Source organism: Epinephelus moara, chromosome 20 (assembly GCF_006386435.1).
Source record: "Epinephelus moara isolate mb chromosome 20, YSFRI_EMoa_1.0, whole genome shotgun sequence".
Lineage (NCBI taxonomy): Eukaryota > Metazoa > Chordata > Actinopteri > Perciformes > Serranidae > Epinephelus > Epinephelus moara.
This window is the reverse complement of record NC_065525.1, coordinates 27,488,080-27,514,936: the sequence shown is the minus strand read 5'-3', so window position 1 is coordinate 27,514,936 and position 26,857 is coordinate 27,488,080. Positions and strand designations below refer to the sequence as shown.

The 26,857-nt window shown below is 40.1% G+C and overlaps 2 protein-coding genes across 7 annotated transcripts in view; one reads left to right on the top strand and one right to left on the bottom strand.

The window, feature by feature from the left end:
- The window catches only part of eps8l2 (EPS8 like 2), a 33,038-nt gene extending 28,637 nt beyond the window's left edge, over positions 1 to 4,401 (bottom strand). The window contains exon 1 of one of the 2 annotated variants that reach the window (XM_050073122.1): positions 4,113 to 4,401. The gene's annotated coding sequence lies outside the window, so the exon portion shown is untranslated. The remainder of the gene's footprint in view (positions 1 to 4,112) is intronic. The other variant, XM_050073121.1, reaches the window with a different exon arrangement.
- Positions 4,402 to 14,505: 10,104 nt separating this feature from the next.
- The window catches only part of myrf (myelin regulatory factor), a 30,160-nt gene continuing 17,808 nt past the window's right edge, over positions 14,506 to 26,857 (top strand). For all 5 annotated transcript variants that reach the window (XM_050074046.1, XM_050074047.1, XM_050074045.1 and 2 more), the window contains exon 1: positions 14,506 to 15,020. In XM_050074046.1, coding sequence (XP_049930003.1) covers positions 14,975 to 15,020 — 46 coding nt within the window. In that variant the 5' untranslated portion in view covers positions 14,506 to 14,974. The remainder of the gene's footprint in view (positions 15,021 to 26,857) is intronic.

Genomic DNA, 26,857 nt, shown 5'->3' with positions numbered 1-26,857 from the left:
AGACAGCCCATAAAAATACCATCTTTGCAGCACTGAAACACCTCTTTAAAGCTTATAAAGTAATAACTCATTAAGGGTGTAGAAATGGTATGCATGGTTGAGGCGTAGTCTGCTGAGCAGCCTGTTCTTCCACTGTGCAGAGCCAGGTGTTGGGCCTGTACTGCTGGTAGCCGGGGAACTGATCTGGGACAATGGCAGACAGCAGGCTGATATGCACTGTGTAATTAGATCCACTCTGTTGATGACTATATCTACATAGCTACAATTAATTAATTTGGTTTGGTTCTATCTGACAATTAGCATGGAGTGCTGCATCTAAATCTGGTTAACTGGGGTAGGAAATAGGAGAATGAAACTCTCCCACACCTTTCCCTCTGGGCCTGGAGACTCTGTCTTGTCTGTCAAGGCATGAAATGACGCGGTTATGTAATGTATCAGGTCTACGCACACAATGTGGCTAAACACATACTGTATCAGTCTAACTGAGGACCCTAAAGAGCTGTTACACAACAGGGTGGGCTCTGCTCAGTTTCCTTTACGATTACCACTGATAAGTGCTCTCACGTTAGTGGCTAAAGTGACAGATAATAATCACTTTTACCTATGTGACTTTAAACTCCAAGGAGCCGTGTATCGCTTTAGAGAACCTGTTTCAGTTTGTATTATTAATTGGTGGCAGGATGTTTGGATCCTGTGTCAGCAGCGAGCGCTTAAATGTTCTGCAGGTACAACTGACCTCATGTCAGTTTGTGACACCGGGGATGCTTCCCACAACTGCTCTGAAAATTTCAGTATCGTTTTCTAACCACTTGTGCATGACAGTGTTATGAGACAGCCATTTCCTCATGGCGTGCCTTATCGCCTTCCTCAAGTATAAAACTGTTTTTTTGCATAACAAGCAGCTGTAAACTACACCAGGTAAATACTGTGTATGACAGTTTACAGGTTACAGGCGCGGTCACTCAAGCTTATCTCGCAGCGGATCATAAACCTAATCGCCCACAACAGATAATCTGCTCATATCTGCTGAAACAAAGTGAGACCAAATGATTACAACAGCTCTTACAGATAGAAAACAAAGTGACTGCAGACAAAGCATGACTCTGCTCAGATTCATAGCTCCATGCAGCCATCTTAAAGGATCATCTACGACAAAAACCAACTAAGAAATGCAAATGAGCAAAGAAAACTAATCCTATTTACTTTATCAAGCCTGCACAAAAGGTAGACTTCCTCTTTCTGTCCTTATCTTGCTGGTCATCATCCCTCTGCGCTATTGTTCCCAGCACTGGCCCGCCGCCAGGTTTCAGGAGGGAGGTGAAGCTGGAGCAGGACAGGCTGGGTGTCATGTGTTGTCAACCTCATGGCAAGAGGCCCTCCGCACACCTCCTCTCCACTCAGCCTAAGGTTCTTATTGTTCAATAATGACGAGCCTTTATGCGAGCTAATTACACGGTATTAGAACAATAATTACACAAAAATGGAAGCAGAGTGTGCAGGATGCTTATCTTATAGGCTTATACGTACTGTAAAGAAGGAATGAAAGAATTCCTTTATCAGTCCCTTGAGGGGAAATTCAATTTTTCACACATTACAAACACAGAGCCTGAAACACAGACACATGCGCAAACAGGACCTATACACATGCATTATTGGAGAGATGCCAGAGCAAGAGTGCTGTCCACGGACAGGCGCCCTGAGCAGTTGGGAGTTCGGTGCCTTGCTCAAGGGTACCCTTAGGAGCATGAACTGTCACCTCTCTAGCTACCAGTCCACATTCTGTGTTTGGTCCCTATGGGGACTTGAACCTGTGACCCTCCAGTTCCCAAGCCAAGTCCCCAGAAACAGAGCTACTGCCACTTCTGGCGGCAGGTGAAGGCAGGTAAGTCTCATATTCTGCTGTTTCTCAGAATTGGTGGCAATATTTACTTTACTTTGATTTTAATATTAAATTGGAATGATGTTAGACAAGACAAATCATTTTTAAGAACGATCAGAGTGACAATGATTACTTCAGAGTCCTGGTTCAGCCCCCCTCATACGGTCTCATATATTCTAAGCTTGTGGTATCAGTCATGTGGTGTGTGTTGTTTGTGTGCTGTTGTCATATGTTTAATCTCATTTTTTGATTGAAACTCATCATTTTATCATCTAACATGCCAAAAGCACACAAGACGCCCTGAAATCCCCCTAACAGGTGCAAAATCTTCTAATAGAAATCCATAACTATACTATAGATCAATGGCATGAATGTCTGATAAATAATGCATCATCATCAGTAATTGTACTGCACCTTCAAGTTAAGCAAGCCTCACCAAACAATTATTCAAGCATCTACACATTATTCATCATACGGTATGCCGACCCCACCTCACCCCTGGGAGACTCACTCTGATTGGAGAAAGAGAAAAAATATATCAATAATAATATAATAATAGTGACAAATATTAAAAGGTTTATAATAGAAACTAATGGAGCAAAACAACAAAAACTCACATACTAAAATAAAATTAAGCTTTTCCAGTTACAGGAATTTTCTGTAGTATAGGTACTAGTAAAGTAGTCCAGGAATGCCATACTTATATACTGGAATGTATTAACCAAGCCCTGAGTGGTGTATGTGAGCTTTTCCAACTTGTAATGAACCATTACCTGCTCAACCCAGCAGCTGTGCTTCCAGCTAGATTTCTAATTACATGAAATGAGACGTCAACGAAGAAGGCAGCAGTGTGGGCCTGAGGTTGAGACAGATTCAGATCTCTATGAGCAACACCTAAACACTGCCCGAGTCGGCTCTGGGTCTGTGACCTTTTAATAAACACAAGATAGTGTTTAAGAGACTTTAGTCCAAAATGTTCTTATATTTGGGTGAGCCTGTAATGAATGAATAAGGGTTGTTGGGTCTTGATTGCACTGTTGACAAGTTGCATCAAATTCAGGATAGAGCTGGCGAAATAAACCGGCATTATAGCATGTATCTATGTTACTGGACATGGACAGAGTTGATGTTGTCAGCTGTTATGCATGACAACAATCTGACTTCATGCACCAAGTGTAAACTGCTCCAGTATAAATATCTACAGTAATATCTCTGAAGCTTCAACAGAGGATAGAAGAAAACAACGAGAAAGACCAACAACGAGAATCACTACTGACACGCATTCAACATTTTTTACATTATCATACTAAAAAACTAGAAAATATTGACAGTGGTAGCTTATGCAATGTGTCTGTAAAAATATGGGTTTGCACTGATATGAGCAATCTGGACTTTGCTCAATGCTCTTGAGTAAACATTTTTTAAGACTTAACAGTTACCTGATTTTCTGTATGTCAAGTCATGCAGCCATCTGACTAAATCACAGTACACTGTTATGATATCTGGTCATAATGTTACAGGTTTATTCTGGGTACACAGGTCTCTGAATCAGGGCACACACTCCAGCACAAGACAAATAAGGTCAAATTTCACAGATATGATCTCTATCTGTTCACGTTCATATAACGTTCCTAACACATGCAGAATCATGTGCCAGGGGGAAAAAAAATACACTAACAAGACTGTGAAATTAGCAATTAGTGTTTCTCATTTAGTTGTTAATGTGCAGTCATGATGAGGTTATTCTTAAACATGCTGAACCCAAATGAAATCACATTCCTCTCACCACAGAGCTAAATGCTGTAATTAAGGCTGAGGGTGACATCAGATTTAAATGTATGCTAGCAACATGTAGTTTTCTGCTCCATTGCAAAAAACAAAAGCAGACCCAATAGCAAATGTTACAGCATCTGAATTACTCCACTGAGGAATCACTGGGCAAATTCAGTGTATTAATATCACTTTAAACTGCAGCTTTGATCACAAAACATCTAGTTTAAGGGCTGACAGTTGATATAATAGGAGACATTTCCTAATAACACAATAATTCATCATCCCTATTAAGCAACTCAATTTATTAAAGCAGCATGAAGTCATAAAAGAGCTCAGGAAATAAAAGACCTAATAAGGAAGATCATATGATATGATAGAAAGCTCCAGAAGTGTCACTGAGTGGCCCTGTGGTGTGATTTGTCAAGTGGAAAGAAAGAAAGAAAGAAAGACTACATTTCACCTTTCAGAGGAACTCACAGTGCTGTTTTCCGGACGGGATGCTCAAGGTGACAAACGTGGGCGAGACAGCGCCTGAAGCATCAACCTGCCATCAGCCCGACCTGGTCAGGAAACTCCGCAGGAAACTGTCGATATCTGTGGCCGCTTGTTTAAAGTAGAACCGTTTAGAAATCCAAGACTGTATACTAAACCGTCCAACACAAAGCGTAGGAGTTTGTTTGCCGGTTTCCTCAGTGGTTGAGGAGGCAACGCGGGAGCAGGTGAGCGATAGGTGACTCTGCAGGTAACTCAATCTGAGAGGGGAGGAGCTGCACAGGCACTTTACTTTACTGGGGATGGGCCGATCAGTGTGAGCTTTTCTCTCACACAATTTTGTGAAAGTTTGAATGCATGCTTGTGATTCAACTCACCTGTCTGTTTTATAACCCTGCATCATATACAGCAATAATAACCCACACTGAGCAGAATTATTGTTGTCTTATTACCACGTGGTTGCTTTAATATCTAATGTATTTGATTCCAAACCTTCACCACCCCTTTTAAATAAAGTTATATCTACTTGCAGTGGTGTAGTGGAGGGTATATGCAGGTAACCCACCCCTTGTTCCGGCTGTTTACAGTCTACCCACTTAACAACCAAAAAGCCACTGCAATATATAATGATAATTATCAACTTTATTTATAAAACGCTTTTCAGAATAAAGTTACAAATTGCTTTACATGGTTGATCCCTGATTTAAAACAATGCAGGATACTAATAATAAAATAAAGATAAAATACCATCACTGAAACAGATAACCAAAGTTGTCAACTAATTGCCCTATAGATTGCACTGAGGAACAGGAAATCAAACAATTTCAGTAATACAGAATAAAAGATTACAATGTCCGCTGACAACACAAGATAAAAACAATAAAAATAATCAAATGAGACATATGTAAAATGAGCAGTGTGCCAAGATAACAGATAAGTTTTAAGAAGTGATTTAACTGATTCAGCAAGCCTCAGGTTAGGAGATCTGGGAGAGTATACCCTCTTCTTCCTTGATAACCTATCTAGGTGGCTATTAGGCCCTAGTAGTACACTTAACTCATCACTACCACTACACCACTGTCTACTTGTGACCCCACATCACAAGCTAAGGTCAAAGTCTGTACTCCAACCAAAGTGTAATACGTATCCTCCTAAAACTGCTTTTTTGTGTGCAAAAACTGCAGAAGAGTGAGAAAGTAAATATAGTTTTTGTAACAGAAATGGAGTGACGCCTGCGAGCTAGTTCAGGCAGTCAACTCGAGCTGCACTGATTCATACACACACATCATACGTCACTCTCCATATGTCATCTACAAACACACCCTCTCAATTTAAGCTGCAGAATCTTCCCAGCTCTTCCCTTTGCACTGTCTATGCCGCTGCTGCCCTGCATCAGTGCTGGGGGGAGGGGAGGGGAGGGGAGGGGGTGTGTTTAATCATCAGTCCCCAATATCTTGTGTAAACATATCTGCAGGGAGATATAGAACTCTAAGTATGTTCTGCTGTTGAAATAAATAAACATTTAAAATGTGAGTTATCTGACTGAAATGGCAACCTCTGATGTATCTTGGGACCCTCTAGATACTGACCCCAAAGTTGGGAATCAATGCTGGCAATAAAATACAAATGCAATTACAGATTTCATTTTATGTGCGAGCTCTTCAGTTGTGGGGTCGTCTAATTTCCACAGGTTTCATTTTGTGCAGCAAAGCAGTGACTGGTCCAAACTAGTTGGATTCAACGGGGTGAATGAAAGAGGAGCAACAGTGTGGAACACTGCCCAGGTTTCAATGTCACTGGCTGGTAAGAATGACCACTCTTTGTCCAGCTGTAGTCAGCTGTCCCTTCGAGGGAAATCATTAAGATAATGCAACCGCCCTGTTCTATATCACTCTATGTGAATGAATGATTGTGTTTCAACAAAAAAAATAAAAAATAACCCTCCATATGAAGCCAGATGTGAGAGATGACAAAAGGGTAAAATATGAATGCGTGTACACAGGCTGGCTCAGCCCGCAGACAGTGACATGCACTAGTGTTTTTTACAGTGTGCTGGGCTGTTGCTCAAGCGCAGGCACTCTGAAATGTGATTTGTTTTGAAACTGGTTACTTTGGAAACCTTGCCATTGGGTTTGATGATTAACTTAAGCTGTCAGTGCTGAGAAATCACCTGTGTGAAGAATGTGGGGTAAGAAATGACCAGTCTCAGAGCCCGTTGGCTATTGATCTGATGAAGATAAGCATATATATCTACATACATATGCAGATTAAGAAATGACTAATAGTTACAACAATAAAAAACTGAGATCTTCATCTGAATTAATAAAATGCAGAGGATCAGTACTGATCTGACATCAAATGTGCACAATGAAAGTTAAAGGAGCCAAACTAAACATTAATTCTTAACCCAGCGTAAGTGTCAGTGTCAGGTTATCTAAAATAGATTGTAGCACAACTAACAGCACTTTATAGATAATAGGGTGATTGGAGGGTTATTTGCATGTAACCTACAGCTGAATGTAACCGCACTCCAGTTGACCTTAGTTATTGACTTATTAATGTCCTAGAAAAAGGACGACATGGCAAAGACAATGTTTCTTTTTTTTAGTACTAAAATCAGTGTTGTTACTATTCAAATCTTAATCAAAGCAATTCTGCCCCCTGCTGGAGAAAAGATGAACAAATATGAGACATTAAATTTAACATAAAGAATCAATAGTAACACAAATACAGATATTTATCTCCAACACATGTGAGAATATATAGAGAGAAAAACAGAGGAAAACGTTAAAAGAAAAATCTGTGACTACGTCTCTATGGCAAACAGGCCTGACAGCTCCAAAGTGAAATCCCTGAGAGATCCTCACAGCAAAGATGAACCAAGTGCTTAAAAATGCTTAAATATTCAAGCAATATCCCCACATCTGAGATATTATACAAATTCAGTTATAAAAATAACAGTCCAAACAAAACAATCTTCACCTTACAAATATTCAAACTGTCTTAAGGACATAGTGACTTAGATTTCTGGTTGTACCACAGTGCAGTCAGGCTGTAACATACAACATGAAGACAAATTAATCATGAATCCACACTGAAAGACAGAAAGAAGAGCAAACACAAATCTGTTATTCATCTGTACTTGTACCATCTTAAAGGGAATGTCTTTATTTTTCAACCTGAACCCCATTATTTCCATATTTTTGTGTCTACAAGACTACTGGAGACAATTTTTGAGATTGGTCCAGTATCAAAAGAGACCGCTGCAGCAGAACGGGCTGCAATGTTACCGCTATGGACATTATGAATTGTCAATCTACGTCCATTAAAAGTGCTTGTTTTGCCACTGGCAGGCTCAGATAATTAGAAGTGTGTGTGTCAGGGACCAAGCAGTGAGGCAATGAGGAAAACACGATTTGGTTGGAAAAAATAGGGTTTTATTTACCCAAAAGATGCCAAAAACAATACAGACCAAGATAACTGATAACTTAATAACTAGGCCTATTAAAGAGATAAAAAAGTAGAACTATTCTCAGAATAACATCAACAAATGATGGTAACTTAACTGAACAAACTGACCTAACCATATGACACACGAGGGGACGTATATAGTGGTTAGGCCAAACCATCTAACAAAAAGGAGGAAAACAAAATGGACATTTAACTAGAACTAATACGAAGGAAAAACTACCTACACAAATCCCCCCCTGTGACATGACAGTACATGGTATTGTCTGATGAGGTGGTCAGAGTATTTAGTAGCTATCTGTCCTTGGTTACACCTTTTGCCTCTCCAGGAAGAAACCTCCCACCAGCACGGTAAATCACTTTGAGTTGGTCTCACACACACTAACAAACATTTGACACTTTAAATAACAATCTGAGCCTGTCTGTGGCAGAAACAAACACTTTCGTTGAACATAAACTGACGGTGCACAATTGCCTGTAGGGATCACATTGTCGCCTGTTTGACGCTGCAGCTGCCGCGGACTCTCTCAATACTGGACCAATTACAAAAATTGTTGTCTACCTTAGTCATGTAGACACAAAACATGGAAATAATAGGGTCCAAGTTGAAAAATACAGAGTTTCCTTTAAAGGCATGTGAATCAATATTTAGTTGTCCAAAAGCCATTTTAACTACTTAGGTTAGAGTTTCTCACATGTTGATTTATAAATGTGTCAGCCATCAGCCTCCTGAATAAAAAATATCCATCTTTTCAGAATGAGAGATTGGATTATTGTCCTTGGATCTACCTTGGGAGGAAAATTCGAGGATGTGACGACATTGTACAAGGTATACAGTATCACTTGAATGAATGCCACCCATATCAATAATTCAAACAAGTCCTAAAGAGGAACCAAGGGCTTATTTCATTCATGGACAAAGGCGTGAACAAAAGAAAAGCTCAGTGCAGTCAGGCATTTCAAAACACACGTATGAGATGCTAATTACGTCGACATATCTTGTCAATCAAAATAAATGGAGACTAAAATGTAGGCCAGTCTCTTCATGTGATAATGAAGTATGTTATTTATGTATGACACCAGATATTGTAATTCACCTACACATCTATAATTTATGCTGACATACAAAAAAGACTGTGATTTCGTTTGTCTTATAATCCAATAGAGCCATCTATCATGGCTGCTGAAGTTTAATATAAAATGTCTGTGATGTCAGCTAATGAGTGGGAAAGACTTGGCCAGGTGGGTTAAAGTGAGCCAGAATATCACCCACACTCTTCGCCAGGTACATATCTGCAGACAGGGAAGGTGGAGGAGGATTGTCAGTTACCTCTGAATCTGTTGAGTTCTGTTGTTAAAGGAAAGACAAAAATTGTCTGCAGTACAAACTGGGGTCAGGCAGTTTGAAAACATGGGCATTTACTAGAAAAGGAGGATCAAAAAGAAGAGATGCTCTCAATTGTATCATGAAAAAGGTTGGATCCTGGGTTTCCAGAGCTTGACCCAGCATGGATATGTCTTACTCAACCATTTTTTCAAAGCATATCAGGATTTTATACTAACAGACAAGTTTTTGTCATCCTACAGGCAGCTCTTGCTTTACACACTTTAATACGGTACAAAATCACACTTGCAGAAATCCTGAACTTTGTCAAAATAGGTCATATTACAGTGAAGAAATCATGATGTTGCAGAAATTATTCTGATTGCATTAAAAGGTTGCTCTGCAATCGTCTGAATGATGTTGCTCTATTGGAGACGTTTAAAAGAATACCTTATCCACAAAATTTCTGTATCAATTAGTCATGTAACCTTAAACTTGTGAGGAAAACCTTATTTTTCTTGCACGCCTCCATGGAAAACAGGAAAGACCACTGTATACCCATCTTCTGATGGCTACTTCCAGCTGGATAACGCACCATGTCACAAAGCTCAAATCATCTCAAACTGGTTTCTTGAACATGACAGTGAGTTCACTGTACTTCAGTGGCCTCCACAGTCACCAGATCTCAATCCAATAGAGCATCTTTGGGATGTGGTGGAACGGGAGGGTCACATCATGGATGTGCAGCCGACAACTGTGTGATGCTATCATGTCAGTATGGACCAAATTTTCTGAGGAATGTTTCCAGCACCTTGTTGAATCTATGCCACCAAGAATTAAGGCAAAGGGGAGTCCAACCCAGCCTCAGGACAATTCTTCAAGATAAATTACAACGCAAAAGAAGTGTATGGTAGAAATACTCTTACACAGGAGGTCCTGGTAACTTGTCAACAGTGCAGGCATGTAACGCCTTTTAACGTTATCTCTTTGCTGATAAGCTAGCAGGCTAATGTTTGAATCTTGTGAACTCCTCAAACACGACTCCATTAACGGCGCAAGAGGTGTTTAAAACTGCAGGTAATTTACACAGCCTCAGTTAGATTTAACCATTCATATCAACCGCAAGCAGCAGCAGCAGCAGCAGAGAGCTGTTACAGCAAACAACTTTCAGACGTTCAGGAGGTTTTTATTATGTGCAGAGTTATCCGGTGGAGGTCTCTTTTTGTACAAAACAAACGGTTCCAGTGATTTAAACAAGTAAGAACACATAATAAAGCAGTTTGACGTTTAAAAAATTGGTGTAGGTCCTGTTTGGCAAGTTGGAAACAGGCTGCTAGCCTAGCACATGCTAATGTATGCTCACCTTTTTTTTCTGATAACTGAGGATCCAGAGGTTCAAGGTTTGTTTTTTGTTTTTTTTAACAGGAGCTGAATTATCCACAGAGGTCTCTTTCTCTTCAAAACAAATGGACCCAGTGAGTTAAACCAGTAAAAATACAGAATAAAGGAAGACCACTTTAAAAAAATCTGTGATTTTCAGACTGTCTTCACATGGGGGCTTCTATATGGAAGTTTTTATTGGTCTTTATTATTTGCAACCCACAGGAGACAATCTCCAAATGTGTACCAGGATCCACAAATAATTCATATAATATATTCTATATAATACATTGCCTTTTTATATTTGTGTTTTGTAAAATCATATCCACAAAAATACAGATTGATTTGCAAATACTCTGTAAACACGTGGTTAAATTTCACATAAAAATGTTACAGGTTTTACAAATGTAAACAATTTCACAACAGCAAATACACGTGAAGTCATATTTAGGCATTTGTGGATACATTTTTACACGTGAAAGGGGTCTTGCACATTTGTGTATTGCTTCCTGTCAGTTTGTGGGCCTTGTGACATTTGTGACTTCCCTCCTGTTTATTTGCGTAATTTTGTCCAATTCCTACCGCAGCAGTCGAACTATGGTGGCCCTATCTAGAACCAGTGTTTGGTTTGTCCATTCTGAGCTACTGTAGAAACATGGTGGTGCAACATGGTGATTAAGGTAGATGAGGAACCGCTCTCTATGTAGATAGATGGCTCATTCTAATGTAATGAAAACTCAGCTGTAATTTTCAGGTTATTATACACTTAGGGAAAACACACTTATTATATTCTATTTCTGCCAATATATCTGCTTAAATCATACACGCCAAAACTTTAATAGTAGCTAAAGAGGCAGAAAGTTTTCTCAGGAGTTGGTGGAGACCAGAGCAACAGAACAGGTGAATTAAATAAATGTAAATATTGCTCCACGTCTGCTGGATTTGTTAACATGTTTTTTTTTTATAACTATAAAGTGATTTTAAGTTGGTTTTTTTTGTCTTTTCAGGTTGTTTTGCTGCCCCCTTGTGGCCAAAAATCCAAACAAAGCATCTTCAAATAATGGATTACAATTGGAAGACAGAGTCTAAGGTAAGTGGCCATGACATCAAGATTTTGCAAGAATACAGCACGCTATACACTGCACAGCACCTGGGGCCCTGACCCCCACTAGGGGTCGCTAAATCTTCACACAGGGGTCTTGACTTTAAGGGGTGTAAGAAAATTTTATAAACATATACTGCAGGCCTTTAACTCAGCAGTTCATCAATTTCTGTGAAGAAAACTAGATGAAATTGTTATTTTTAAAGCTTATAGTATTATTTATGATAAAAAAACAAAAAAACATTAGCAGTATTAACATTCTTCACTCTCTGCTTAACTGTCTCGTCCTGCACCAGAAAAGTACACATTTAAAACAACCAAAGAGCTAACAGAACAATGGCCAAGTGTCAGGCAGAAGCCTATCAAGTATGACTGATGATACAGACAGAAAACTCTATTAAAAGTTACTAAAATGACAGGAAAACTCATCTCTGATGCAATATCCATAGGAAATAATCTGCTGCTATGTCACTTAGTCTGGGGGAATCAGTTAGAAAAGGGTCCCTAGAGGAAAAACGTTGGAAACCACTGCTGTACAGAAAAGTTAATAATGATTGATCTACAGGCCACAACTTTTCATGTCACCTAAGTTACATACTCATTTCTGGACTTCTCTACATACATTTCCCAGAGACTCACTCTAACTTACCATGTTGAACTTTAACCTAAACTTTAATCCTAACCCCCTAACCTTAGTGCTAAGATTTAATATTTGACCTTGTGGGGACCTGCTCTTTGTCCCCGACAGCAGGTAAGTCCTCTTAATATGACTGTGTTAACAGGGTTTATATCCACACAACATGTAAGACACGTGGGCTACACACTCGCACACACACAGATCCAGTTAGAGAGCTATATGAGATAAGAAATATAGAATACCAAAATGAACTGCTTTAGCATAGCCAGCTGTTTCATTGTCCCCCGCAGCCTCTATCTGTTTCTCTTTCTTGCTTGTCCTCTGAAACAATCTGCATAGTGTGGCAGAAAGAACGGAGGCGTTGTTTGGGTTGAATGGAGGAAAAGCAGAGGGGTGGAGGGGGTGGAGAGGGAGATGCTCCAGCTGTGGGGGAACAAGACAACACAACAGCATCTCACATGTGGGTGAAGGGAGGGGTGGGCGTCAAGGCTGCGGGGGCTGCACACAGTGGCATTGTTATAAGGGGGGGTGGGATGCAGCTGATAAGGTTGAGAGAAATGGATCATTCCCTCAAATCCTCCCCTTGGGAAGCCTTGACACAAAACACTCCTGTTACTGTATGGCTGTTTAAAAAGGCTGCACACAAGTTCTTTAAATCACTAAAACAACCTGTGGATCGTTTTTTTACACTGCAACATCAGTGAGAGAGAAAATATTATTTTATACCTTAGCGTTAAAACTGAACTTGGCAGCACGTTAGATCGAGTGTACTGGAAGACCAAATCATCCTCAGGCCCGAGCTAACTGTATGTTGTTTGCATTAAGTCAAAGTGTTTTCATAAAATTAAAGTCATGTCAGTTTTATTTTTATAACTTCCATTAGCAAATTTGTGATACAAGGCTATAATTCTGTTTAATATCTTTCATTGTTAAAGCCTCTATTAGGATACAAGGAAAACAAAAATCCTTTGAGGAAAAAAAGGGAGAAACCTCAGGAGGAGTGACAGACAGATATACATATACAAAACAGACCAAAGTAGCAATGACTGTGTTGAGATTTTGGCCCCCCAAAATGTTTGGGACTCATTGGGGAAAAAATACAAAATTATTGAGATTTTTACACACGAATTTGTGACTTTTTTTTTGCATTAAAGGTGTATACTGTATGATTGCAATTAAAAGCCAAATCCCAATTAAACGCCAACTCCCTATTACTGGCTACACATATCGACAAATGAATGCTAGTCTCAAGTAGAATATATGTATATGTATATATATATATGTATATTATAAAACATGTTAAATTGTTAAAGATACTCAACAAAAGCAGATAAACTTAATAGTATATCATGCAGTTAGAATTAGCTCCACTTCACCAAGCTTCAGCATTAAAATGCTGCTTATGTTAGTGCAACAAAAGTAATAATCCATTGCATCCATAGTGCATAACATTGTTCCACTGCAGGGGTGTAGGTTTCAACATTGGGGGGGCCACATATGAAACAGGGGGTTTGGGAGTCCTCCGCTAGGTAATTTTGAGCACCACACTTAATATCCTGCATTCTGGTGAATATTTATGCACCAATTTGTGACTTTTTTTGCATCACTTTATGGTGTACATGTCTTTAATTTTGTCAATATCAATATCAATATCAGTGATTGTTATTATTACTTTTTTCTTCCAGTAAAAGAATCAACTTATCATTGCAGCTCTTTATACTTAGTGTCAATAAGGTAAAAGACTATTGTTAAAAAATTCAATTTCACCAGTTCCTGCAGTGCCATAGGTTGCAAATTTTTGGGGGTCATTTATTTGACTTTAAGAAGGAGTTTCCCTCTGCCCCTTTAACCGCACTATTTGGGTGGTTGAGCCAGGTAGAGTGAAGGATAGGTATGAGGCTCAGGTCATCTCTCTGTCCACATTACTAAGAAAATTGCTGCTTCAACTTTGGAAAGCTGAGAAGCTTCCAACATGTGACATGTGGCTGAAGGAATTAGATCACGCTTTACATTTAGAGAAAATTAGATTCACCCTGTAAGAAAACCTGGCAGAAGAATTAAAGTGAATGGGTCATGGTTTAACTGGAAACTGTACCATGATGTCATGTGTCAGTACCCTGTAATGTGTAATCTTTTTTTCTCATTTTTGTCTGGCCACCAATGCTCCGTTTTTGTTTCGTTTTTTCTTTTGCTGTTGGTATGTTTCTTTACTGCACTTACACTGTTCCGCAAAAACCAATAAACAGGCGTTTAAAAAAAATGAAATATAAGTTGTGGTAAACCTTCTGTGGAGCAACACAGACACACTCATCCTCACATTAACTCTTTTTGTCCGGGGATATTTGCAGCAGCAGCAGCCTGGCGCACATCCCTCACCTGCCTCAGCTCCTCTCCTCCGACTCTGCGCTGCTCACATCCTGTCTGAGTGGGAGAGGCGAAGGAGGAAGAGAATCAACAGAAACGACTCCAGAGCCAAGTTTGGCCAACTTTTACGCACACTTCTTACTTTGAAAGACTTATTTCCCTGTCCATTTTCCACGGGCTGATGGTATTTTTTATGAAGCCCATGGGAGCTGAAATGGAGGTGCGCCTGGGGGCTGATTTTTTTAACACTATTCTCATGGATTTTTCTTGGCACCTTAATTTAAAACACACCTAAGACTTTAGTTTTCAAGTTATAGCCTGAAGCGTCATTGGAGGCGTTTGGCGCACGGACGTCAATCCAGTGCCAAGTAGCTGAACAGGAGAAAGAACTTCTCCGCATGAAGCGTTGGATTAATGTGAACTAAAAACAAGAAGTCGTCACTAAGAATATAATCTGGATTCCGTGATGTGTATTTGAGAAGTTTCCCCGATCCGAATTGATTTCGTTCGGACAAGGGGAGACTTTAATGGATTTTTTATGTGGGACCCGCTAGGATGGACGTGGTAGATGAAACAGAAGCGTTACAGAGATTTTTTGAAGGTAAGAATATCTTATTATGATATTTATATATCAATACAGCTCATAGTTAAAAGTCATTGTACAGAAAATTAATAATATATCGGTTATTTACCACTTTGACTTCTAAATAATTTATTCTAGTGAAGGAAACTAAATGTGTTTAAGTGCTCTTGTCAAATTTAGTTTCACCAGGTGTACTGCATAGTTTAACTCAAGTGGTTTAACTGTTCTGACGCACCACACATGGCAGGTGGTTTACATCACAATAATAATAGCTGTAATATTTGCAAGATATCATATAGTTTGTGGTTTTAAAAGTTTCCCAAACATATTGTGCACTGCACTCTGTTTTGCCACTTAAATTTTTCCACTTGGCTGTTCATGTCAAAAACTGAAAAATGCAAGAAGGCAGGAGGTGTGGGGAGCAAAAGTGGCTGTGATGGGTAACAGATCGAGTTAAACGGGGAATCCTAGGAAAAAACGAGGTGGAGGAGGGTGGAGTTGAGGGTTGGAAGGGTGTAGGAATTCAAGGCAAGATAAATGATGTGTTTTGCAAGGGTGCTGTGGCACAACAGGGACATGAGAGATGTGATTTTAACCAGTGGTGTTGCTCATCAGAACGCAAACAACCATAAATAGAAGCAAAATCAGTTCAGAAAAGCTGTAATTTATGTTTATCCCCATATAATGAGCTTGATAAAGATATATCATTATATGCTATGACTTAAAATTATTGAGATTTTATTGTAGTGAACTTTTTTAACATACAAAAAGATTCTGTTGGTTTATCCCTAATTTAGTACATCCCTTTTTAGTACATCTTAGCTGTGTGTTGATTTGAAGCTTGAAGATCTTAACTGTATTGCATTCAATTATTCAATCACAGTTTTGGAATATTCATGACTTTATTCTATCCATTATATTCCTGCAGTACGTTACATATTTCACAGGCAGCACTTAAATTTTGTCACATTTGTTTTCAGAGTTTTTCCCTGCGCTCTGTGATTTACAGCTTGCCATAAGTCACATCTTACAAGTAGTCGTTTGTGTTTTTTTCAAGAAACTTAATGTCAAATGTGCCAGAAGTCAAGTGCACATAAAACACATAGCGTGGCTTATGTATAATAAGTTATCTGCAGAGAGACTTAACACTTGATTATAGTATACACAGAGTGTTGACTTAAATATACACAGCCATCCATGACTGTCAGAGGTTCCTTGCCACTCTGACAGGAATTTAATGTGTTTACATTCTTGCTTTGGGAGTAAGAGAGATGTTCTTACTTTGGCTTTATTTCAGCCACTTTTGCTTGGACTAAAATGTCAACTTGTCCATGAGAAGTTTACAGTAGGTGCTGTCTTAGATGCTTATTTTCCTATTTAACTTGCTCTTTTTGTTAATGATATCAAACTCCTAATTATATCAGTCTCAGATTTTGGGCTCAGGCCTTTTGGTAATCAAACTCTGTGACAAAAACTAACACTATTAAGCCTTTATTTGATGTATTAGATAATTAGTATCTGTGTCCATGTTGCCCTTTATCTGAAAGAGACACACACTCACACAGAAGCGCGCACACACAGCACTATAATGGATTTCGGCAGTGGTAAACTGTGTTTTAATAGGATTAGTGATATATGTATACATTCACACTAATGCACAGTGTACATTCCTGGCATAGCCCCGGTGGCTGTTAAAACACAATGAGGTGAGACTGGTGTTTCTCCTCGAGTATTTGGCCTTCCCCAGGCACCCGCTCGCTCTCTCCGACTCCATTAGAGTGACAGTGAGCAGACAGGGTGAGGAGGTGAGATAGTGCAGACTCAGGGTGGAGAGAGACTGGCCTGTTGAGAGAAACACGGTTAAACCACCAACCTCCCCCAAAACTTGACCTTCTCGTCTCTGAGTCACTTTGACAACAAATAGTCGCTCATGTTGGCGCATAAAAGGATCTTGACGTTTATTGCTGTTGTGTTGTGTTGCTCCAGGTAATGCCCCATCCTAAGTCAACCAAACACTTGATTAAACGGTGACCCATAAATGACTGAAATGTTTTGGAGATAACCTCAGCAGCAACATAGGTTTTGCCACTGAGGTAAATTTGGATTGAGCAGACATCAGCCTACATGTATATAAACTACAAAATGTGTCTACAGCCATGGTAGCAGCTCAGTTAAGGCCCAGACGCACCAAACATCAAAGAACTAGTGGTGATGAAGGTCAACTGTTGTATCTTCTCACGTCGCCTTTGTCTAGGCCAAAAAGTTGCACTTGAACACACCGCAAAGACTAAAGCCAACAGCCAACTGGCATGTATGTTCTGCACCTGTGTGAAAGGAAATAATGCTCCATACCAGCAGGTGGCTGGGAAACCAGAAGACTGACAGAAAGGATTCAGGATTCATTAGCCAGTTAGCACTTTAACAACATTAACAACACGATGAGATGTTGAAAGAACAAGTTATAATTACCCTGTGCTGGCAAACAATAACACAAACAAGTAAGAAATGTTTCTGCTCAAGAGCTCAGTGGCTAAAAAAAGTCTGAACTATAATCTTAATTCATAGAACAAGTTTGCTTCACTTTCACGCCCTCTTAATTTAGTCATTTGTTTACTTTCCTCACTTCTATTTATCGTCTTGTGCACTGAGCTGAATTGCCAATCAGAGTGATTCTTCTCACCAGATTCAACATGCTGAATTGCCCCCCCCCCAAAAAAAGGTCAACCATGCGACTACTGCCAACCTTGTGGGAGACACCGCAAAAAGTAGGGCTACAGATGCTCACCGACGGCCCGACATTGACGAACAACTAAGAGTCAGCTTGGTGTGTCAGGGCCCCAAGGCTGCGCTTATGGCCCTGACACATCAAACCAACATCAAACAACAAGTGGTGACAAAGCCCAACTATTGCGTCACCTCTCGTCTCCTTTGTCTCAGCCAAAAAGTCGCACTCGAACAAACCACAAAGACTAACAATAGACTTAAACTAGACATTAGACTACATGAATATAAACTAGAAAAAACGTCTTCAGCCATGGTAGCAACTCAGTAAAGGCCCAGACACACCAAACTGCCTTTGACTGGGCCAAAAAGTCTAAAGACTAAAGGCCAACCATGAAGTACAGTCCGCGCCTGTGTGAGAGGAAATTAGTCTCAGTACCAGCAGGTGTCTGTAGTCTGCATTTGACATTTAATACGGTAAAATGGAAGACCAACGGGGCAGATTTAAGATGCTAGTTAGCCAGTTAGCGCATCAGCAACACAACCTGATGTTGAAAGAAAAAATGATATTTATTGAGTGCTAGCAAACAACAACAATACAAACAATTACGAACTGTTTCTACTAAAGAGCTCAATGGCTAAAAAAAACAAAACGTACCTACCGTGACTCGCTCTCACACCCTCTGTATTTTAGTTGTTTGTTTGTTTTCCTCACTTCTGTTTCTTTTCTTGTGAGCTGAATTGAACTGTAAATCAGAATGATTTCATTCAACGATGAGCTCCCCTGTCTTTGACGCCAATTCAACATGCTGAAAGCCGACAAGACCTGGCTAGTGCCAATGGTGTGGGACAAAGAGAAAAAACTAGGGCGACAGGCACTCACTGACGGTGCGACGGCTGACCGTCGGCTTGGTGTGTCAGGGGTAAAGGCTGTACTGACACGGCTAATGTGGCTCAAAACCCTTCAATCAGAACTGTACTTGTTTAGTGGAAAGATACTGTCCTTCAATTGTATCTAAAAGAAATAAAACTTTGAGCATATTCTCCCCCTAACCGTCTGAGTCAGAAGGTGAATTAATCACATTCTTACTCCATATTGCCTTTAAAAGATGAACAGCTCATCACATGTTCCTCTAAATCAAAATTCCCATTAAGCCTGCTGCACTCCCACAGTAGTTGTGAATCATGGATGGGGAAGGCCGTCGTCCATCTTGGAAAACCTGTGTGAAACAGCAAAGTTTGGACGGTTCCTCTGATTTACAGGTTTAGCGGTGAATTGCAGTGAGAGGAATGTATTGTTTTTGAGCAGCCAGGCTTACAGTGCTTCACGAGTAGGTTTTATTTTTCATTGTTGTGGCTCACTCCCAGTGCCAACTGCCAACTGAGTAATCCTCAGCCGCTGAATACTGTTTGTGGTTGAACTGGACTTCAAGAGATTAATTCACTTTTTTGTGTTCATGTGTGTGTGATGACTTAAAGAGAGGCTGCTTTGGAAAAATTTGGACTGCAGTATAAGAGTTTAAGGGGATGTATGGCTGCATCCTTAATGTCATCCTATATTAGTTTTTGTCACAAAAGCATGTAACCAAAGTACAGCCATGATGATTGCAGGTGTTTAGAGAGCTGCTGGGTCTAAAATTCAGTAGTTAAAAACAAAAAAACACAGTTTTTGTTCTCTTCTGAGGTGGTGGTTCTGAACATTATCAGTCTAATAAGCCAATTTCTCCTCCCTTTCTTCTTCATGTTATACTACATCTCCCGTCTTGAGTTCTTCTTTCTTTATACCTTCCTCTTCTTTTTCCTTCTTGACGTCTTCTTCATCTTCTTCCATCATTTGCTCTATCAAGTGCTGGCCCTCAAACTCTACCTGACATTCGCAGCGTTTCGTTTTTTTTTTCCCTCCAGCCTCGCTCCGTGTCCCGGTCCCAGCCTTGTCATTCCTGTAATCTCCTGAGCCAGGTCCGCCGGTGCGACCAGTGCTTGTGTGCGACAAGGGCTGTGTGTGGTAGCCTGGTACAGCCCTTTCTCATGACTGGGGAATAATCCTCATTATAACACTCACCGAGCCTTTCTCACACACACACATGCACACATATGCTTTTGCACATAGGCATGCACGCGCAGACACACACACACACACATACACATACACACACACACACTCACACACACATTTGTTACCCTGATCTGCAACTCTCGGGTCTACAGAAGAAAGTCTTTCGGCCCGAGTAGGGAAACATGTGAAAAATTAGAGAGGAATTGTTCTTCTCATCTTCTGTTTCAGGTGCTTTCATCTCAAGGACGTCATCATGCTTTGGCTACGCGCAGGTACTCTGCCGCTCTGTCTGCTCTGCTTCTCTGTAGATGTGATTTATTAGTCCCTACCTGATGAGGGGCTTTCTGTCCGTATTCACGCCTTAATCAATATCTGTGTCATAGTGATGCTCTTCACTCTTTTACCAGTAACCCTGTCTTGTGAACAAATAGAGAAGGTCTGTAACTCTCAGGCTGGATGTTGGAGCTGTCTAACACTTCCTAGTGTAGATTTGACACATTTCCTTTCATTTACTTTCGTGTCTGTGTGTGTGTTACATTGTAGGCACAATCCCTGTGCTCGTAGGCTGTGCAGCATCTTGTAGAAGAACAACTGAGGGATTGTTTGCTTCTGTATGTTGATTAAATTGACATCACTAAGAGCCGTCAGGTTATTTTTAGTTGATTTTTGTGAAAATTATCTCCAAAAAATGCTCTAAGATTCAAGACATAGACTAGTGGCACCTCTCAATTTACTGTAGATGTCTACCTGTTATGTAATACCTTGAATGATTCCACAAACATCAGTTTTAATGTTTGTTTAGCTTTTTTAAATAATTAGTTCAGTATGTAAATTGATGTTAAATTTCTTAGAAATTTCTTAGATAGTGTATTCACCGTCTGCACAATGTGTGTGTATATGTGTTGAGGGTGTGCAGCCATGTTCATTGTGGTCTAACTGTTTGATAATCAGATGGACTTTGTTCCTTCTTTGAAAGTGTTTAATTATTAACACACACATGTGAGGATATACAAATCTCATTTGGAGGCAAAACTCTGCGTAAAATGTAGCTTTTATGTTAGTTTAAATTAGTTTTCTCGCCCGTCGTTGGCCTTAATAATAGTTAACACAACTCTATATACTACCATTTTTGAAAGAAACATGTAAGGAAAAGGAAAAGCTGTGCATTTGATTGACTGATATAAGTCGAATCATGTTTGATTGGCACCCACACACTCGGTCCTCTGTTTGTGTTCATTTTAGATTATTACTCTGCTGACAACCAAGGCATTGAAATGGTGGCATAACACACACACAAACAAACAAACACACACATGCACGCAAATGCTTAGAGGCATACACACACACACAAACACACACACACTCCCCTCTCAGCCCCTAATCTCTCAAAAGGCCAGTCTGTATCGAAGTTGGACTGACAATCATTTCACTGTTCCTTGTTGAACACAGCTGGACAGAGAAAAACATAGAGGGCGGGGAAATTTACACATCCAGTTCACAGCTATTTAAACTTAACTGATTCATTGATTTGGGGATTACAGTTACTTAATTTATGTTTCTAGCAGTCTTTGCCCGCACAAGAATGGCAGTTTGACAGCGTTTCCCATAGCTGTCCTTTAATCATTGTAAATCAAGGTGGTGAAAGTATCTTAAAGAGGCAACAAACATGCTGAATCTGACCTCAGCGAACATGTTCATCCACTGCACAGTTATAAGAGACTTAGGACAAACTAATTTTTATTGCCTTGGCTTTGTAGGGTTGTTGTTTTCTGTTACACCTCTGTCCAGCATACCTGTAGCTCCTGTGATTTCATTTCACCAATGACATCTTCATTGTAGCAGGACATTCCTCCACCCTATGAACTGTACACCTGTTAACTTCCTGGTACCTCCTTTCAAGTTACCTAAATGTGCTTTTCTCAGTATAGTAGTCTTGCTGTACAGGCAAATTATAAATAAGATTATCATTAATTTTTGTGCCTCAATGTGCAATTTCATTATAGTCTCATCTGTGTCAGAAAGTGGTATCCCACAAGTGTTACGTTCACTTTACAAGCAGTTGTGGCCCAAATCCGATTTTTTTTTCTATCATGTGACAGATCTGATTTTTTCAGAGTAGTGTGGACACAAAAATCTGATTTTTTTTCCTGATCAGATTTGGGCCACTTTCATATGTGGTCCTAAATCCCATACATAAGCAATCACTGGCCATGTGACCACTTTGAAAACAGTCATATCGGAATTTGCGTTTTTCTTCACTGCACAGACGCAGATCACTCACCATACAGTGTCGGAGCAGTCCATAGAAACTGCAAATGGTGGAAACTACAGCTTTCTCATGGGGACAGTTTGCCAACATGCTGTGACAGTGTTGTCATGAGGCGCTGCCAGACATATTGGAATGTAGCCTGGGACATCCTATAGGATTGGAGGAACTGCTCCTCAGTGAAACCCTCCACATGGCGACCCCACCTGTCTGGATTATTCTCCCATCCACACCTAAACTTCTCTAACCACAGAACTACCAGCAAAAGCTGCTAACAAAGCCAGTAAAGCGCGTTTGTACGACAGCCCATTATCCTGAAAACAAACTCTCTTTGCTCCAAAGGGCCATTTCTCTGAAAATATGCTACACACTCTCCCAAACAGAAGCACAGTGCTAATTATTATGCAGAATTACTTATCGGACCTTCCTACTCTGGCGATCAATCAGCAGATAATGGTTGCGCGGCTGTGTAATTCATTTTTTCCCCAAATTTCCGCCAAAAGTTTCGTAAATGTGTGATGTCAGATATGGTTGACTTCAAACATGAATATGAACAGTCTAGGCGGACACATCAGATCTGGGGGGAAAAAAATTGGAATTGAGCATTAAGCCCTGTAATGTGTAACGTAGCCTTATTCTCTCGTGCCCCAGTCTTTAAAAGGTTAAGTGCAACCAATTAAAGCAGATATAATCTATATTTTTTACTGTAACAGTGTATCAGCTGACGATATGAAAACAATGTAACAGTGTGAAAGGGATCACTCTTAATGATTGTCAAAAATTATCACTCAAACCTAGAGCTCCCCTCAGTATTTCAAAGCTAAAGAGCAAGATATTTCCATAGGGAGTTGGTAGAGACCAAAAACGGAGTTAAAAGAGAGTGAATATTTGATTTAAATTCATCAGGTGGACAGGAACACAACTCCAAATGAATGATTATTTTGTTCCTTACCTGCTGGATGTGCAAATAAGAAATGGTTTGTTCATAAGTTTGTCATATCAACTTGAAAGGATTCAATTTTGTGTTTACAACTTGTTTGCACTGCCCCCAAGTGACCAAAAGCAAAACAGTTATTGCAGGTTTAAATGTGCTGTAAGTAAGTTTGGTGAAAGACAGTGGATGGTTGAATCTCATTCCCAAATCATCAAATAATGATGCTTTGGTGGACAGAACCACCAACTCAGGGCGTCCATATTTGTCATTTAGATTATTGTTTTGAATGTCTATCATTTTCAGTAGCATACTCAAGTCAATCAATATATGTACAGTGTATTGCCCCAGATAACAAATTTGCCTTAAAGGAGCTATATGTAAGAAATCTAAAGCAAACAGTCGTAAAATCCTCCTAATATGTCACAGAGACTAAGGAATAATGTTCATATAACATACTGATCTCACCGACAACAATAGTACAGCCAGAATATTCGCATTTAAAAAAAATCTTTTACGGTCCGCAAATCATGTTTATGTTTTGAATTTGTGTTTTGGCCTGTTGCGCCACCCACCGCCGTCTACCAGTCACGCAGTCAGTAGAGTCTCAGCATCAGTTACAGTTACGACTGAGCTACAGCAGCACAGCAAGCAGCATTAGCAGTGTCCCGGTACATAGCATTAGCAGTCTCCTCAGCTGTATCCCGGCAGCAGCGTTAGCAGCAGAGAAGCCGGACTTGCTCGAACGGTCCGCTGGAAAACGGAAGATCAAGGACGCGGCAATGCGGCCTTGCCACGGCAGCCGCCAGTGGGCAAACAAATCAGTCTCCAGCGTGCCGCTGTCCAGCAACCTCGAATCTGTAGGGGAGGGGGGGCGGACACGACTCGCGGCAGAATTTTGAATTTGAGTGCAGTAACCGTTTTGGCCGCATTCTTACATACAGCGCCTTTAAAAGAGCGCAGCCTCATAGTACGTCTCTATTTGGAGCTGTTTACGCCTTTAAAAGAGCGCAGCCTCATAGTACGTCTCTATTTGGAGCTGTTTAACAAGTTAGTTTCCAAATTTAGGTATGTCTCATTTTACCATATTTTCTGAAAGGGTTTAGAGCAGCTAACTCAGCACTAAGTACAAAAATATTTAATGCACACAGCTGGGTTTTAGGAGAGGATTGGATTTTTGATCAAGGTCTTGAACTCATGCCACTCTTGACTTGAACTCAACTGCGCTCGGTCTTTGACCTCTCTTGGACACAACTTCATTACAGCCCTGTTTCATATTCTGCCCTCAGTCTTCCTCACAGGTTTTCCCCTCTATCATTCCATTCTTGGACATTAAACTTGTGTTCTGTCTTTCTTGCCCCCGCTCTCCTCAACCTCCATCTATCTACCCTCCCCTCTCCCTCCATCTCTCTATTTTTCGTTATCAGGCCTGCCAGCTTAAATTTACTGCCTATTTGGGTGGGGTGAACATCTGGATCTTATTTAAGGGGAACCATCCTGCTTTTCTCCCCTCGCACTGGCACGTATCAAGAGACATTAACCATCTGTTTCTGTCCAGAGAGAGAAATTCAGTCAGTGTAAATAGGCTAGTTTTCTCCAGAAACTTGGTAATATGAGGAATTATAAAGGTAAACAACAGAATTTGGAGTGTTCTTGATTTGATTGGTTGGAGACAGGTAATTTGGTTTGTGGGTTTAATCACTGAAGGTTGTAAGATGTTGATGTTTGTTCTGTAAACTGGGGACAACGCACATATTATTCCTTAGATAATATGGGCCATTAAATCATTTTTGGTGAACGGAAGCAATGTGTGGAGAGGGTTAGGAGGGGATCCGTGACAATAATACTGGTAGTAACATTGTAGCTGTGTTTCTGATGAAGAGTGAAGCGTTAGTAGAAGACAAAAAAGAGGGAAAAGGAGAATTTTTTCCAATGCTAACACAAAAATTCCTTGCATTCCCAACTGAGTAGCCACTAATCTATCAGAGAAAGTGTGTGTGTGTGTGTGTGTGTGTGTGTGTGTGTGTGTGTGTGTCAGAGAGAGAGACAGCGAGAAAGACTGGGGTTGCCTGCCCACCCACACTATACCAGTTCCTTACCCTCTGCTTCACCCCCTCCATCCTGCTCCCCCTCTCCTCTCCTACATTCTCTTTGTTTCCAGCGTCTGCAGTCTGGGACAACTGGTGACAGTTTTAAAGAAAATGCATCACTCTCTCTCATCTAACATTTTTAGTTGGGTGCTCTGGGTGCAACAGCAAAGGTCGGTTCATATAAAGTGATTTACTCTTTTCTAAATATATGCATAAGCAAGTGCTTGTTCTGCGTGTTGGTGTTTTAAAGATTAAGTGGGGTCATGTGTTTGGGATTTGTGCGGCTTTGACTATCAAAGGGTGAAAATGACCCTGGGGTGAAGTAAGGCAAGCATAAGGGAATTATGAAATTACTAAAAAATACGCTATATCATTATGTAAAGGTATTTTAAATTATGCCACACACGACAAGAAGAAAAAACATTTTAGATTTATTTCACCTTTCCGTTAGATATCAATTGTAGTAAACAAAGAAAATGGAGAAAACACAACCTAGTGTAGTAACTCATTAGTCCTTTTATAATTATTATTAAAGTGATACTCAACCAGCTTTGTATCATAACAATGTGGGTAGTATGTGGAAATGAACTGTGGTAAACTTCCCTCCATCTTACCAGCGCCCTTATCTTCCTGCTCATCTCTGACGTCATCCAGTGGATTTTTGCTGGCTCTTGGGCTGTTGCTCAAACTACAGATTGTACTTTTTCATATGCCGCCTCCACCACAGACACAAAGAGTGCAGAAGCAGATCGAGAGAGAGACCCGCCCCTCTCTGTCTCAGACAAACTTAGATCAAACTGTTAAACTAGGTAAATGGACAAAACTTTCTAGTCCTCTGACCACTCAAAGCGCTTTTTACACTACTTGTCACACTGACCCATTCACACAGAGGTGGCTGAGGCTACCATACAAAGTGCCACCTGCTACCCATACACCGATGGACCAGCCACCAGGAGCAAATTGGGGTTCAGTATTTTGCTCAAGGATACTTCAACAAGCAGACTGGAGAAGCCAGGGATCAAACTACTGATCTTCTGATTAGTGAACAACCCGGTCTACCCTCTGAGCCACAGCTGCCCAAGGCAGGGCACCCATCAAAAAAACAAAAACAAACAAGATTGTGTTACTATTCCCACCTAAAATGATTTCAGAAACATTTTAGTGCACAGTTTGCCTGTAATATGATAATTTATGAACAGGAAGTGGGCACCATACTGTTTCCTGTATTGCAAAAACAGTCTGAAAAAACCGACAATTACATTTATCAAATATAAACCAAGATTGTGTTACTGTATTGCCTATTCCCACCTAAAACGTCTTCAGAAACATGTTTTGGTGCACTGTTTGCCTGTAATATGAGAATTTGTCAACAGGAAGCGGGCACCATGATGTTTTCTCTATTGCAAAAACAGAGTTTGGAAAAACTGATATTATTATTTATCAAATATGAACCAAGATTCTGTTACTGTGTTGCCTATATCTCACCTAAAATGTTTTCAGAAAACATATTTTAGCTTACTGTTTAACTTTCATTTAAGATCATTTGTTACCAGCTAACTGTCATATTACTTTGTGTCAAAATGGACAAACTCATGTTACATCACCCACCAGTGGGAGTATTTATAGGTCCAGTGCTGTGCAGTGCATTGCTTTTTTAATGCAGAAAGGCAGCGGGGGTGCGTAATAGTAACCGTTAACTGGAGTGATTCCAGTCTATATATGTAAGCAGTTAGAGGCAGTGAATCATCAGTATGTAATCTGTAACGTCAATTACTAACACATTTTTAGACT